Source organism: Narcine bancroftii, chromosome 1 (assembly GCF_036971445.1).
Source record: "Narcine bancroftii isolate sNarBan1 chromosome 1, sNarBan1.hap1, whole genome shotgun sequence".
NCBI classification, from domain to species: Eukaryota; Metazoa; Chordata; class Chondrichthyes; order Torpediniformes; family Narcinidae; genus Narcine; species Narcine bancroftii.
The window spans coordinates 483,057,126-483,074,199 of record NC_091469.1 but is presented as its reverse complement, the minus strand read 5'-3'; the positions used below and the strand labels follow the sequence as shown (position 1 = coordinate 483,074,199).

The 17,074-nt window shown below is 47.1% G+C and overlaps 1 protein-coding gene across 1 annotated transcript in view; it reads left to right on the top strand.

The window, feature by feature from the left end:
* The first annotated feature begins 5,766 nt into the window (after window positions 1-5,766).
* LOC138761557 (vasoactive intestinal polypeptide receptor-like) overlaps window positions 5,767-17,074 on the top strand; it is a 57,359-nt gene continuing 46,051 nt past the window's right edge. Inside the window, exons 1-3 of the mRNA XM_069933909.1 lie at window positions 5,767-6,040; window positions 7,835-7,937; window positions 16,949-17,056. Coding sequence (XP_069790010.1) covers window positions 5,945-6,040; window positions 7,835-7,937; window positions 16,949-17,056 — 307 coding nt within the window. The 5' untranslated portion in view covers window positions 5,767-5,944. The remainder of the gene's footprint in view (window positions 6,041-7,834; window positions 7,938-16,948; window positions 17,057-17,074) is intronic.

The window sequence follows — 17,074 nt, the reverse complement described above, 5'->3', positions numbered from 1 at the left end:
TTCTAAGTTCCAGCAAGTACAGTCACTCCTCATGGGCCAATCCCCTCATCACTGAGTCAACCAGGATGCTGCCTGGATTAGAGGGCATGAGTTATGAGGAGAGGTTGGACAAACTTGCGTTGTTTCCTCTGGAGTGTCAGAGGCTGAAGGAAATATATTCAGATTGTTTTTCCCAGGGTAAAAGTGCCACATGTATTTAAGCTGGAGTGAGTGTGGGGTGAGTTTAAAGAAGATGTGTAGGTCGAGGTTTCTCTTCATGTATCTAGTGATGGGTGCTAGGACAGGCTGGCAGGGGTAATTTGGGTTGGTGCGGCCTAATTTGGAGTTCTGTGTGCAGTTCTGGTCGCCTAATTATAGGAAGGATATAAACAGAGTGGAGAGAGTGCAGAGAAGGTTTACCAGAATGTTGCCTGGGTTTAAGCATCTGGAGTATGGGGAGAGATTGGACAGATTGGGTCTTTATTCTTTGGAGCATAGAAGGTTGAGAGGGGATTTGATAGAAGTATTTAAGATTATGAAAGGGATAGACAGAATGGATGTGGATAGACTATTTCCGTTAAGAGGAGGAAAGATTAAAACAAGAGGACATGAGTTAAGAATTAAGGGGCAGAGGTTTAGAGGTAACATGAGAGGGAACTTCTTTACTCAGAGAGTGGTAGCCGTGTGGAATCATCTTCCGGGAGAAATAGTGGCGGCGGAGTCAATTGTATTATTTAAGAAAAGGTTGGACAGGTCTATGGATGAGAAGATGAAGGGTTATGGGCATTGTGCAGGGAGGTGGGACTAGAAAGGGGTGTTTGGTTCGGTGCGGACTAGAAGGGCCTAATGGCCTGTTTCCGTGCTGTAATTGTTATGTTATATGTTATGTTATGGGTAGTGGTGGAAGCTGATACAATTGTAGCATTTAAGAGGATTTTTAGGAAGATACATGAATATAAATGGAATGGAGCAGCAGTTATACAGATTGTCCCTGACTTACAATGGGATCCCATTCCGGCACTCCCACTGTAAGTCGAAAAAATCATAACTCGATAAAGTATACCCCATTTCCCATTTCTATAATTCAAGGTTGAATCTACCATGCTGAATGCTGAATACAGGGACTGTGAGCGTGGTTGAGTCAGCCTCGCGAGAGAGTATGCTGTACACGAGGCCCCCATCGCCCTGAGTTGAGTGAGAATAGCGTGCAACATATTGCAAGCGCGGGGTTGGACCGTCGTAAGTCAGGGACTAACTGCAGTTTGATTTGGCCATTGTGCACGGCACAGACACGTGGGCCCAAGGGCCTGCTCCTGTCCTGTTCTGTTTTCAGGTTCTATGTTCTGGAAAATGCAACCCAGAAATTTTCAACAAGATCTTCTCCAAAAACGATGAAGCATCGTCAAGACCAAACTCAAGTAAGATGACTGCAGGAGAAAAATTAAGGCCTTCTGATTCAAATCTGCTGAAGAGAAGAAGTATCTGATGCCTGCAACTTCTCAGAGATCACAATAACTCTGCTTCCGTTTGCTCGATTTACAAGCAGAGGATCTGGGTGAAGAAATTATCAGGGGATTTTAATCTGGATAAGTGCAAAGGGCTGTGTAGCACTACTTACAGACAGGAAGTAAAGGCCAAAGGTGTTATTGATCTAAAGATTCAAGCATGCCACTACATGCTGTTAGCTCAAGCTCAAGGGTAGGTATGAGGGAGGAGACTTGGGCTCTCGGCCTTTATTAGAGATCTTGGGGGAAGGGCTATTGGTTCAGCAGTTGGGCCAGGCTGCCCAGATCAGTGGGAAACGTGCCAGCAATCCCATGTTCCACACATCCACCCCTCCTTTTTAGATAGAGTCTGGCGGGGTGATGCGGGGCACTGTCTTTGAGTTGCACAGTAAGGTTCACAGGTTTAGTCTCGCCGGTGGTCTTACCCGTCGTTGGGACCTCCGCAGTCCTGCTGGCTGTAGCCTGATGGCTGTAGCCTGATGGCTCGGTCACTGGGATGGCTGTTGGGGGTCTGAACCATGTCAGTGTCTCCCAGGTCCGTGAGAATGTGGGAGTTAGTTAGTAACCGAGGAGGGGAACCCTCCAGCGGGGGGAAACATTTGGGGGACCAGGCTGGGGGGGGGGGGGGGTGGGTAAGATCTCTAAGTCCTCAACCCGGGTGGTCCCCAGGGCTGGCTGGTCACTGCCCAAGGGTATTGGATGCACCTCCCACTCGCGCCAGGTCTTGGATGGACACCGTGTCGTCCTGTCCATCTGAGTACCTTACCAGTGCATACTGGGGGTTTGCATGCAGGAGGTGCACTTCCTCCTCTACCTGCCTTGTGGGTCATAATGTGCTTCTGGAGGAGCACCGGCCCAGGGTCATCAGCCAGACTGGCAGCATGGTTCCCAACGCCGACCTCCTAGGAAAGGAAAACAATCTTTCATGTGGCATTGCATTCGTACCCGAACAGAGTAGGGACCTGATAGGATGCTGTGCTTCTGGGAGTTCCTCTTGCCAGTGGGACACATTCATCCCTCTCGCCTTAAAGGCCAACAGGACTGCCCTCCAAATTGTGCCATTTTCCCTCTCTACCTGGCCATTCCCTCAGGGGTTGTAGTTGGTGGTTCTACTCGTTGCTGTGCCCCTGGAGAGGAAGTAACGTTGCAGCTCCTCACTCTTGAATGCTGAACCCGGTCATTATGCCCATATGCGGGGTACCCGAACAAAATGAATATGGTGTGGAGTGCTTTAATGACCATGGTTGTGGTCATGTCTGGTCAGGGAATGGCGAATGGGAAGCGTGAGTATTTGTCCACAATGTTCAGGAAATAGCAGTTCTGATTCGTGGATGGAAGGGGCCCCTTGAAGCTCAAGCTGAGACATTCAAAGGGGCGAGTGGCTTTGATGGGTTGGGCTCTCTCTGGTCTGTAAAATTGCATTCCGCACAGATCGGGCAATTGCAAGTCAGCTCCCTGACTTCCTCCACTGCGTAGAGGAGGTTATGGGCCCTCACAAAGTGGTAGAGTCTTGTGACCCCGGGTGGCAGAGGCTATCATGGAGGGCGTGCAGGTGATCTACTTACGCCCTGGCGCAGGTTCCCCTGGACAGTGCGTCAAGGGGCTCATTGAGCTTACCCAGCCGGTAGAAGATCTCATAATTATATGTGGACAGCTCAATTCTCCACCACATGATCTTGTCATTCTTAATTTTGCTCCACTCTTTGTTATTAAACATAAAGAAGACAGCTCTCTGGTCCGTCAGCAGGGTGATGCCGGTCAAGTAGTGCCTCCAGTGGTGCACCACCTCCACTATAGGCTGTGCCTCCTTTTCCATGGTGGAGTGCCTGCGTTCGGGGCCCTGCAGGATGCACGAAAAAATGCCACTGGTCTGCCTGTCCGGTTCAGCATGGCGGCCGGGGCAAAGTCAGAAGCATCACTCTCTGCTTGGTACGGGACCGACTCATTGATGGAGTGCATTCCTGCCTTGATGATCTCATTCCTGAAGCTCTTGAAAGCCTTACGTGCCACCGCTGATGGGAGAAAGGTCGTGCATAGTTGGGACCCATTGTGCGTAATATGAAAAGAGCCCCAGGCACCTTTTTAAAGCCTTGGGATTCTGTGGTAGAGGTAATTCCAGAAGGGGGCGCATGCGCTCAGGGTCGGGGACAATCACACCATGCTCCACCACGTATCCCAGGATCGCCAGCCACTCCATGCTGAACACGCACCTCTTCTGGTTGTATGTTAGGCTGAGGGCTTTTGCAGTGGCCAGGAACCTCCGCAAGTTGCGGTCGTGTTCTTTCTGGTCATGGCTGCACGTGGTGACATTTTCCAAGTATGGGTAAATGGCTTTTAACCCATTGTCATCCACCATGGTCCATTTCCCTTTGGAACACTGACACCCATTTGTGAGGCCGAAAGGGACCTGTAAGAATTGGTACAGTCTACCAATAGCTTCAAATGGTCCTTTGGGTGGATAGGAATCTGATCGTACGCTGACTTGAGATCTATGACCAATGCGATCTCATTCACCATGTCATCAATTCTGGGCAGAGGGTAGACATCCAATGGGATGAACTGGCTGATGGTTTGATTGTAGTCAATCACCATCCTGTACTTCTCTGCCCCCTTTACCACCAGCACCTGTTCCTGCCATAGATTATTACTGGGCCCTCCCTCAGCAACCGTTCCACCTCGAACAATGAATCCCGTCCTCCAGGCTGCACCGTCTACTCTTAGTGGCCATTGGCCTACAATCTGAGGTGAGGTTTTGGAACAGTGAGGATGGAGGGACCTATAGGCTGTCTTTCCGGCTGTCCACCCCATGTCCTCCTCACTCTGGGGAAAAGGGACAGGAGGCTGAAGACGAGCACTCAGTGGCCCAAGGACAGCGTCTTCCCCGCTGTCCACCCCATGTCCTCCTCACTCTGGGGAAAAGGGACAGGAGCCTGAGGTCGAGCACTCAGTGGCCCAAGGACAGCTTCTTCCCCGCTGTCAAGGCCATGCCCTCCTCACTCTGGGTTAAAGGGACAGGAGCCTGAGGTCGAGCACTCAGTGGCCCAAGGACAGCGTCTTCCCCGCTGTCCACCCCATGTCCTCCTCACTCTGGGGAAAAGGGACAGGAGCCTGAGGTCGAGCACTCAGTGGCCCAAGGACAGCGTCTTCCCCGCTGTCCACCCCATGTCCTCCTCACTGGGGAAAAGGGACAGGAGCCTGAGGTCGAGCACTCAGTGGCCCAAGGACAGCGTCTTCCCCGCTGTCCACCCCATGTCCTCCTCACTCTGGGGAAAAGGGACAGGAGCCTGAGGTCGAGCACTCAGTGGCCCAAGGACAGCGTCTTCCCCGCTGTCCCCCCCATGTCCTCCTCACTCTGGGGAAAAGGGACAGGAGCCTGAGGTCGAGCACTCAGTGGCCCAAGGACAGCTTCTTCCCCGCTGTCAAGGCCATGCCCTCCTCACTCTGGGTTAAAGGGACAGGAGCCTGAGGTCGAGCACTCAGTGGCCCAAGGACAGCGTCTTCCCCGCTGTCCACCCCATGTCCTCCTCACTCTGGGGAAAAGGGACAGGAGCCTGAGGTCGAGCACTCAGTGGCCCAAGGACAGCGTCTTCCCCGCTGTCCACCCCATGTCCTCCTCACTGGGGAAAAGGGACAGGAGCCTGAGGTCGAGCACTCAGTGGCCCAAGGACAGCGTCTTCCCCGCTGTCCACCCCATGTCCTCCTCACTCTGGGGAAAAGGGACAGGAGCCTGAGGTCGAGCACTCAGTGGCCCAAGGACAGCGTCTTCCCCGCTGTCCCCCCCATGTCCTCCTCACTCTGGGGAAAAGGGACAGGAGCCTGAGGTCGAGCACTCAGTGGCCCAAGGACAGCTTCTTCCCCGCTGCCATCAGATTCCTGAATGATCAATGAACCACAGACACTGCCTGACTTGTTCTTTTTCTTCAACTGTTTTGATTTATTTTGCGAGGTGGTTTATGGAAATGTTTGCCCTGTGATGCGGTCGCAAAACAGCGAATTTCGTGGCCATAACATCCGATTCTCTCTAAACTGGGAACGTGCTGGAGACACCGAGGGAATTGCACTCGACCCCCGGCGTCCGCAGAGTCCCGTGTATCAGATACCTGAGGCTCCCGCCCCCTTCACCACGCTCTCATTGGCGCAGGGCGAAGGCACCTGTCCTCTGATTGGTCAGATCCACTGCCAATCAGGGTGCCACTATAAAGAAGTAGCCCGCCGCACCTTGAGCTCAGAGAGCGGGTCGGCGGGGGACGGTGAAGGATGTGCTTGTGAAGGGCGGGGGACGGTGAAGGATGTGCTTGTGAAGGGCGGGGACGGACTTTGCCGCCTCGTTGCTTCAAGGGCTTTTGGTTTGCACCCCCAACTAAATAAACGTTGTCTTCTTGCTTTGCTTCGCGTGGCAGCAGCCCCGTGGAAGGGTGAGGGGCGAGCCCACCGAGAGCCCCTTGTGTGCGGGGAACGGGATGGCTCCGTGGCCGCTCCTCCGGGCCGGCGTCTCCAGGTCAGGTCCCAGCCGCTGCGCCCTGGTTTACGCGCTGCTGGTCCCCCTCCTCACGCAGGTGAGTCGGTCAACGTTGAAGTTTGTCAAGCAAATCTCTTATACAACTTTGTTGTGAACAATCAGCTCCCTCATTCAACGCTTGATGCACGTTGCAGGGAAGGGTTGACATTTATAATTGTTTTATACTATCTCACTAAATCAGTCTGTAAAGATATAAAATAACATAGGAAGCTCGTAATTAGCAATGTCAGTCTGTTACTTATCTGTTTATAACCTTCAAGAATTTTTATAGATGATTCCCACGCGAGAAAAACTTTCTGCTTTTCAGTGGTGCGTTTCAAGTACATGTTTGGTGTAAGAAGTGGGCCATTCAGCCCATCATGGCTGATTTACTCTCCATTTCCATGCCATTTTGCCTTCTTCCCGGTGTATCGTCCTCCACCTTAAATATCTCCCCCACCCCATGGCGTGGCCGTCCGCGGCAAACACCTGGGTAAAGAAATTCCTCCTCGTTCTGAAGGGATCTTATTGTATTGTGGTCCCAGACACTTTCTTTCCCCCCACCCCACACCATAGGAAACAATCTGCTTCACGTCCACCGTCTCCAAGCCTTTCAGTATTCGATGGGTTTCAATGAGATCCTTCTCTTCCCCCCCCCACTGCATTTTTCTAAACTTTAAGTCCCAGAGCCTTTAAACTCTCCACCTGAAAGAGTTCCTTCCTTCCTGATCATTCTTATGAACCTCCCTGTGGATCCTCTCCAGCACCAACACATCTTCCTTGGATGAGGTGCCCTAAACGGCCCAAATGTGGTCTGACCAATGTCTTGTCGAGCCTTAATGTTGTATCCCTGCTTTTATATTCTATCCCTCAAAATGTCTTCCTTATCACTGACTCTACCCAAACGTTGACCTTTAGGAGGATCTTCCACAAGGACTCCCGAGTCTCTCTGCACCTCCGATATCTAATCTTCTCGCCTGTTCAGAAAATAGTCTGCATCTTTACAGTAAACGATCGTACACTTCTTCACACTGCATTCCATCTGCCATTTCCTGCCTCAATCTCCTAACCTACAGTCTGTGCCATTCTTCCTTCTACCAAAGTGCTTGATCGTCCACGTTATTGTACAGAGGTTTGGATCTGGAGCATGGGCTGGTGATGAATCGAACAGGAATCCTTGCAGCCACAGAGGCTGTGGGAGCGCTGGAGGCGAATCCACAAACACCGAGCGTCTCTGAAGGGAACTCTCTCTCTCTCTTGCTTATCTTTCTCCCATTGCTAGGGACGTCGGGCAATGCTCACGGCGACTCATCGTTTGCCTAGCGGCAGGTAGAATTTGAGGTGTATCGCGTATGTTACATTTTTTTAATTAATGTGATCATGAAAGGAGCCTTGAAACAACAGCTTTCAGCACTGAGACTTGCAGAACACTACTGCTCACAGACTTTAAATCAGAAAATACTGTTACTGTTTGCCTGCTCGGGGGGGATTTGTCCCACTGAAAGATCACTCCAATCAGTACCATTCACCTGCACTACCCCAAAAGCTATCCATGTATCTTTTTGCCGAAGGTTAAATTATATTCGGCTTTCCCTGTATGTACAGACTTTGCTTTCCAGTTTGCAGAAGCTCGTGGTGTAAAGAAGACATTTTTGTGGGTTCTTTTGCTCATTGACTTTCGCTGCAGTTTTAAGGACCAAGGTGCCAGTCATAAACCCCTTGAGCCAGAGGGATAGGTTTGCTATTTCTGAATCTGTCGCGAGACAGAGGCGGGATAATGCGTTTAAAATAAGCAAAAACCTTGTGAATATGTTTGCTGCTGTTCTGACCTCAATGGGACTGTTGTCGCCAGGTGCTGGCCGCCCCTCAGGAGTGCGACGCCTTGGAGAAGATCGCACGGCTTCACGAAGAGTGTCTCTGGATGCTTGACAGAGGTGACCTGAGTCCGGAGGCAGGTGAGAACTGGAAGAGCTGTGGGGATCGCGCCTGTATGGTTTGGGCGGAAGGGAAGGGAGGACAAATTGAGGTAAGAGCTTTAGGAGAATGGGCAGAGAAGGAGCAAGTGAAATACAATGTTGGGAAGTGGATAGTAATGCAATTTGGTGGAAGAAATCAATAGGGATAAAATTAAAAAACACCCAAATGCAAAGTGAGTTGGGCAACCTTGTGCAGAATAGCTTAAACGCAAACTTGCAGGTTGAGTCGGCGATGAAGGCGGCAAGTGCAATGCTGGCATTCATTTAAAGAGACTATAAGGGCAGAGATTCAATGAGAGTTTATAAGGCATGGGTGAAACCTCACTTGGAGTATTGTGATCAGTTTGAGAAAGGATTTGCTAGAGGGGATTTAGAGGAGGTTTGCAAGGATGGTTCTGGAAATTAAAGGGTTATTGGATGAAGAAGGTTTGTTGGCTCTTGGTCAACACATTGGAATTTAGGAGAATGAGGGAAAATCTCATTGAAACAATTCAAATGTTGAAAGGTGTGGACAGAGTAGATGTAGGAAGGTTGTTTCCCATGGTGGGAGAGTCTGGGACAAGAGGGCACCACTTCAGGATTGAAGGGTATCTGCTTGCATTATTTCTCTGAATTACAAGTGTTTTTAGAGTGAAAGATTAACTGTGAGACAACTTTACCAGTACAATCGGTAAGATACCAATGATACTGTAGGCCCGTGGTTCTTAACCTTTTACTTTCCATTCACATACCACTCTAAGTAATCCCTTTGCCATCGGTGCTCTGTGATTAGTAAGGGATTGCTTAAGGTGGGATGTGGATGGAAAGAAAGAGTTCGAACGTTTTAATTGTCCCTCATGGACTCGTTATGTGCACGGTTTCAGAACTCCAAAGGAAATGGGTCAATGACAATTTTTCTCAAGCCAAATATTTCAGTAACGATTGGGTCTAGAGCAGTGATTCTCAACCTTCCCTTCCCACTCGCATTCCACCTTGTGCACTAATGGTATAGGGATTATTTAAAGTGGGATGTGAGTGGAAAGAAAAAGGTTGAGAACCGCTGCTGGTGCCAAGATGGTCAGGGAGTGTGGGCTTGGGTATGTATCTGAGGGAGTATGTGAACATGTGTGTTTTGGTTTTTTTGGCCAAAATAAAAAGAAAACAGGATCAAGAGGGAAGTCCACCCCATAATTTTTGTTAATATTTCCCCCAAATGTATCCACAGAGGACTTAACCAGGTAGAATGTATAAAAGTACCAATATCTCTGCCACACCTAAAACATTTGAGATGATTTGAGATTTCCCATTTACTATCATGTAGCTTTTGAGGTGAGAGATACATAGTTGATGTAAATAAAAATGAAATGTATCATTTTATATCTTGAATTAGTAAGAGCTACCGTACTATCGAGGCATAAATTTGACCAGCATCGTTGATCAATTACAATGCCCAAATCCGATTCCCATCTCTCCCGAGATCTATATAACCTGATTTCTGGGTTTTGCTCTTGAAGCAGGAAATACAGATAAATTTAGATGCATTCCCCTTTTGAATTAGTGTCTGTGTGTATAAAATGTATGTATTTGTGTGTTTGTGTGTGCAATGTGTGTAAAATGTGTCTTGATGCTTGATATATATTTTGTGGGGGGAAAAAAATGTCGGAATTTCTTCAGCCAGAGGGTGAATTTGTTACCATAGGCAGTTGTGGAGGCCAGGTCATTGGGTGTATTTAAGGCAGGGGAAGATTAAACAGGTTAGGACATTATTCCTTGCAGTGAAGAAGAATAAGAGGAGATTTGATAGAGGTTTACAAGATTGTGAGCAGTATGGACAGAGTGGGTGCGATTAGGCTTTTTCCACTTAGATTGGGGGAGAAGAAATGAGGAGTCGTAGTTTTAAGCTGAAAGGGGAAAGCTTTAGGGGGACTTTTTTTTAAGGGGAAAGTTCCTCACTCAGTGGTGGGAGTGTGGAATGAGCTGCCATCTGGTGTGAATGTAGGCTCAATCTTGAGTTTTAAGAATAAATTGGATAGTTACATGGATGGGAGAGATCTGAAGGATGATGGAATGATAGTAGATCAAGGGGACTAGCGAAATAATGGTCAGCACAGGCTAAAGGGGCTGAATAGCCTGTTTTCTGTGCTGTAGCATTCTATGGTTCTAATATAAATCCAACACATGGAGGTCTTTAATTGGGTGTAATGCAGTCAATACAAAAGCCAATTCACCCACAGGAAGGGCTAACAAACAGGTTGTGTTAGTAATGTTGACTCGGGCCTCACAGGCAGTCTCCTGTCTATTCTTTGAAGTAAAATAGTTGCACCGCATCAAGTATTGGTTTAGCTGCGTATGGATTGCAGTGTTCAATTCTGGTCGCCCCCATTACAGAGGATGTGACGGCTTTGGAAAAGGCACAGGAGATGTTTACCAGGATGTTGCTTGGATTGGAAGGTTTAAGCTATTAAAGAGAGTTGTTATCTCTGGAGCATCTTCTGGTAAATCTCCTCTCCAAAGCTTCCCCATCCTTCCTGAAATGAGGTGACCAGAACTGAATACAATGCTCCAAGTGTGGTCTGACTGGAGTTTTACAGAGCAACTTGATGTCCGAATCAAGCAGTGTTTCTATCTTTCAAAAGGAATCAAAACCTCATTGATTTTTAACAGGTAAATGTAAATGGACAGAGGCAAATTTATGTACATAACATTAATTTGAACACTTTCCCACTGGCTGTGTTTGTCTGTCTGACCGTGTGTCATTGATTTACCCGGGGCAGGAAGCTTCAGAATAAAAATCAGGTTTATTATCAGGAGCGTCTGTCGTGAAATTTGTTTTGTGGCAGTGGTATTCAGCAGAACGAAGTGCAAAATTAATATAAAAATGTCAGTTGTGTAGATACAAGATACTTTTTTTAAATGAGTAGATCCAAAAAAGTGAGGTTGTGTCTGTGGTTCATTGTCTGTTCAGAATTCTGATTGTGGAGAGGAAGAAACTGTTTTTGTAATTTTGGATGTTCATCTTCAGGCTCCTGCTGGGAGCAGTGAGAAGAGGGCATGGCCTGGGTGGTGAGGCTCCTTGAAGATGGAGGCTGCTTTCTTCAAGATTAATGGAGGGAAGACCCTTCGTGCTGGCTGAGTTCGCAATTCTCTGTAACCTGTTCCTGTCCTGTGCATTGGCACCTCCCAACAAGTCAAAACGCTCTCCACGGTACATCTGTGGAATTAATTTTTTAAGTTAAATTTTCAAGGGTCTTTTGGTGGCGCACCAAATCTCCTCAAACTCCTAACGAAGTATAGCCTTCTTCATTAAATGCATCAACATGGAGGCCCCAGGATGGGTCTTCAGCGATGTGGGCATCCAGGAATCAAACGTTTCTTACCCTCTCCGCTCCTGACCCCAGATGAGGACTGGTTTGTGTTCTGCCAGTTTCCCCTTCCTGAAGTGCACAATCTATTCCTTAGTTTTGCTGATGTTGAGTGCAAGATTATTTTGCGACACCATTCAGCAAACTGATCCATCTCACCCCTCGTTATCCTCTGTGGTTCTGCCAACAACCATGGTGTCATCGGCAAATTTATCGATGGGATTTGAGTTGTGAATACCCACACAGTCGTGGGTGTAGAGAGCAGTGGGCTAAGCGCGCATCCTTGAGGTGCATTCGTGTTGATTGTCAGTGAGGAGGGGACGTTGTTATTGATCTGCACGAACTGCAGTCTTCCGATGACTAGGTCAAGGATCCAGTGGTAGATCCCCAGGTTTTGGAGCTTGCTGACCAGTACGGAGGGGATGACGGTGTTGAAAGCTGAGCGTAATTGATGAAAATCAGCCCAATGTTGGTATTTCCCTTGTCCAGTTGATCCAGGACTGAGTGCCGAGCCAGTAAGATTGCGTCTGCTGTGAGGCGATTGCGCATCTATCCATTTCCATTTCTCCAGAGTCTTGTAAACATTTCCTCATTACTTTTGCCTCGTTAATATCTCATTACTTATTGTAAAGTCCCTTGTATCTTGAGTATTTGGAAGCTCAGACTCCCACGTACTCCCAAAGTGATGGGTATCTGTTTCTTATTAGCAAGAAATATTGATCCAGGTAACGCAGACCCAGGCCTTTCAGGTTCAAAAAGCAGACTGCTTCTTGGGTATTGTAGGATGACCTGACTCCTTCCAATGCTCACGGTTTCTGGGTTCAAACGGCCCACTGTCAGATCAACTTAGATTTAGACATGCAGCACAGTACAGGGCCTTCCAACCCATGCTGCCCATTTACAACCAATTGACCTTCAACCCCTGGTGTGTTTTGAAGGGTGGGAGGAAACCGGAGCCCCCGAAGGAAACCCTCACATACACAGGGAGAATGTACAAACTCCTTAAAGATAAGGCCAGACTTGAACCCAGGTCATTGGTGCTCTAACAGTATCCAGCTGTCCCTATAGCATTAACCACTGGTTCCCCTCTGTTTAGAGAGTGTGGAGAGTTAGTGCAATTATCCACAACAAATGTCAAGATTAAAGGCATGGCAATGAGGTCAAAGTTAACGACAAGGCATTGGTTTCTTTTTAAACTGCTTCCATTACTAAGCCCTAGGCCACTCAGCTGCTTGAATCTACCATTCAACAAGATTGTGGCTGACCTGATTGTAACCTCAACACTAAGTGAAAGACAGACGTCTGGAGACATTGTGATTGGGGTAAAAACAAGCAGAAATGCTGGAGGAACTCAGCCGGTCTCCTCCCACAGAGCCAAAATCAATTCTCATCTCTCCCCTCATCACGTCCACTTAACGTTGGTCTGGACTCCTCCCCTCCCATACTTAAGTCTTTATTCTGATGCCTTCCTGTTCTTTGTTTGCACCTTGAAAGAAGGCCTTGGGCCTGAAACGTCGATACGATATCTTTACCTGATATGGGTGCTGCGAGGCTGGCTAAGTTCTTCCAGCATTTCTGCAACCTCAGTTCCTAGAAACTTATCACTCCCTGACTTAGCAATAATCTCTCTTTAAAATGTTGTTATCCATATTTAATATATAAACAATTGAATAATACAATTATACAATGTGCAATGCATTTAAAAATATATAGGAAAAAGATTTCAAATATGAACATAACTAAAAGAGCCAAGTCACATTGTTAATAGTGAAATGAAATATAACACCAACAAAAACCCCAAACCCAAAGGAAAGAAATGAAGGAAAAGTGAAGTTAAAAGCAATAATCCCTATCTCTGCTTCGAGGGGCTTGAGGAATTCTGGAGGAAAATTTCACCTTCCTCTCAGCTGCCTTAAATGGGGAGGGGGGGGTGGGTGGATGTGGCTTTATTGTTTATTTGTTCAACGGTGACCCCAAGTTCTTGGTTTTCCCCCAATCAGAAACTGCCTTGGGACATCTGCCCTGTTTATTGCCAAGTACCAACAGGTTTCATTAAAAATAGACGTTCTTCTTATAATATCCATAGATTTCTAAATACTTTCTACTCATAACAATGAATCTATCTTATCCTTGGACCAGAGATTCTCAAGGTGGGGCATGGGAACATTTTGGTGAGGTGTGGGAATATTTTGGGAAATAATTTAAAAGTTGGTTTGACCATTTGAAAATGTTGGTTTCCGACTTCAATTATACATTTTTTGATTTTAAAGGCAATGGATTTTTCCTCTTGGTTAACTCCGCCATTGCTGGTGGGCTTATTTGAAGTTCTAGTGCAATACCAAGAGGAGTTATCGGAGTTGTAACATGATGAATCTGTGGAAACTGTTCAAAGTGAGAGGAACCATGATGTGACTGTCTAACAAGATCGAAAAGAAATACCCAAACTCGACTACTTCAGCAAGGGAACTATTGATAGATTTTCCATCATTTCAATGCTGTTAGTGATTTGATACAAGCAAAGAGAAACTGATTGGAAATTACAAAATGTGGAAATTTAAGGTTGAAACTAACAAAATTAGTCCCTCAAATCAAAAAAAAATCTGCAGCCAGGATCAGGGGCAAGATTCCCACTGAAGTGACGACAATTGTTAAATATGTGTTTGAGATGGTGGGCATATTGAATATGAAATGTGTGTCCAGTGTATTCCCAACCTTGATTGCATTGAAATACACTTGCAGTAAATTATTTAATTAAAACTTCTTTTGAATTATAACTTTTTTCTGCTAATAGTGGGGCGCACGTTTTTTTTAATTAAAGTGGGGCCTAGGGCAAAAAAGGTTGAGAACCACTGCCTTAGACACTGAAAAAGCACTCAACAGAGTAGAATGGGAATACTTATTTGCCACCCTAATAAATTTAATTTTGGCCCAGCTTTTATTACATTGGATAACACTTTAATATACATCAATAGCCTCAATTCTCAGCAATCCAAGCTTTTTAAACTACATTGTCAACAGCCAACTGTCTCAGGGTGGAGGTTGGGGTTAATGGGGGTGGGGGGTAGTTGGGAGAGTGGGCGGTTGATGGAGAGGATGTTTATTTGGGAGTTAGCACTGGGATGGGGGTGGTGAAGGAGCTACTAGAAGCTTGGAGGTCATTTGAGGTGGGTGGGAAGGGAGCAGGAGAGAGAATGTGGTGGAACCATAGACATGGGAGTGGAATTGGGCTGTTCGGTCCTTTTCAACCCTATGCTTCCTCATCAAAACCTTATCTACCTCCATCTTAACTATGCCCAGTGACTGGGCCTCCACAGCTTTGTGCAGCAACGTTTTCCATGGATTCACCAACCTCCGGGTAAAGAAGTTCCTCCTCATTTGTTCTAAAGGAACGTTTTTGTATTCTGTGCCCTCCGGTCCCAGACTTCTCTCCCCCCCACCACATTCACTCTATCCAAGTAGATTTCAATGAGATTTCACACCCCCCCCCCCCCCCCCCACACTTATTCTGGATTGGAAAATAAGTCTTGTGAGGCAAGGTTAGCAGAGCTGGGACTTTTCTCTTGGGAGTGGAAAAAAATGAGAGGAGACTTAATAGGGTCTACAAGATTCTGAGAGGAGGCATGGATAAGGTGGACAGACGGCGCCTTTTTCCCAGGGCAGGATCAGCAAACACGAGAGGATGTCTCCTCAAAGTGAAGTGAGGAAAATTTAGGGGAGACATCAGGGGTGGGTTTTTTTTTTAAAACAGAGTTGTGGGTGCTTGAAATGCCTTTCCAGGGATGGTGGTGGAGACTGAAACATTAGGGGAATTTCAGAGACTCTTGGGCACACAGATGAAAGAAAAATGTAGGGTTACCAGGGAAGGGAGGGTTACATATTTTTTGGTGGGAATATTTGGATCGGCACAAGTTCGAGGGCTAAAGGGCCTGTACGGTGCTGTCGTGTTCTCTAAGAGCAGAAATAGGTCATTCAGCCAGTGCTGCACGAATACTCCAGTTAACCTACAACCCCCCCACCGGCAGGAAGCCAGACCACTCAGGGGGTAACTGTGTTGCGCTAACTGCTACGCTAACCTTTCCACCCCCTACGCGAACTGTGAGCTCCTCCAGCGCGATTGTGTATTGCACTTGACCCCAGCAGCTGCAGACGTGCTTAACATCTACCTCTGACTGATTGTAATTACAGAGAAGGGTATTTGTCAAATTTGTAAAAATTGTATTTAATAATTCTGCCCTCAGACCACGCTGTGGACCCTCGCATTACTTTGTAACGTTGGCATGTGCAGCAATTGTTTTATACACTGCAAGATCCCATAATAGTCCCGAAGCAATTGGACTGTTCTCACAGTGTTGGTGTAAAATGTCACAGAACTGAGCAGATGATATGAAGACAGGAGGTGTTGGGGATAGTGTAGAAGTTGGTTGCAGGTTACAGTGGGATGTAGGCAGGATACAGAGTTGGGCAGAGAAGTGGTAGACGGAGTTCAATCTACATAGGCGTGAAGTGATACATTTTGGAAGGTCAAACTTGAGGATGGACTCTGGCCAATGGCAGAATTCTGAACAGCGTGGAAGAACAGAGGGTTCTTGGAGTCTAAATCCGCAGACCTCTCAAGATTGCCGCGGAGGGTTGATAAAATAAGGCTTGTTTTATGCTGGGCTTCCTTGGGGGATTGAGTTCAAGAGTGATGAGGTAATGTTGCAGCTTTATAAAACTCTGGTCAGACCACACTTGTAGCATTGTTTTCAGTTCTGGTCACCTCATTACAGGAAGGATGTAGAAACAATGGAGAAGGTGCAAAGGAGATTTACCAAGATGTTGCCTGGATTGGAGAATGTGTCTTGTGAGGTAAGGTTAACAGAGTGGGGGCTTTTCTCTTTGGAGCAAAGAAAGATGAGAAGTGACTTTGAGGAAGGTCTACAAAATTATGAAATGCAACCAGCGCCTTCTTCCTTGGGTGACAATTGCAAATACCAGAAGACCTCAGTTTAAGGTGAGTGGAGGAAAGTTTAGGGGAGGTGTCAGGGGTATGTTTGTTTACATAGAGAGAGGTCGGTATCTGGAAAGGATCGACGGTGGTGTAGGCTGGAACATTAGGGACTGTTAAAAAGACTCTTGGATAAGCACAAGGATGTAAGAATAATGGAGCAGGGGGTTTGTATGGTTAGATTGTTGTGGAGTAGGTTTATATATAGATCTGGACGACACAGGGGGCTGAAGGGCCTTTTCGGTACTGTGATGTTCTAACTGGGAGAGCTTCCTGTCAAACACTAGCATTTATGGATGGGTACGGCCTTGATCTTTGTGTCATGGCGATGCTGTGGTGGTCTCAACAATGAAGGGGGCTTGGAATCACAGTCCGCTGCCTTTCAGGATGGAGCCAGGTTTGGATTAGGTGCAGATAACTTGACAAGCAACCTAAAAAGGGAGTTGTTTTGTGAATAGGTATCCTTGGGTTATTACAGTCCCAAGGTCCAATCCCCGGATCATTTCTATCAACAAATGCTCCCTTGACAGAGTTCCTCCATCCTCTCGATGTTCCGATCTTGGAAAACCTCTCTCCGCTCTCGCTCCTGTACTTGACCCCTGATGCTTCGTAGTCTGGTTTCAGAGCTAACTTATTACAAGAGCAAATGTACTCATTTTCAGGATGTAAATGGATGTGGGACAATCTAACGTGCTGGCCACCTGCCAGTGTTGGAGAGAGGGTTGTGATGCCTTGCCCACAGTTACCTGGCCTTTTCCTGGACACTGCAGGTAATGATGTGTCTGTTG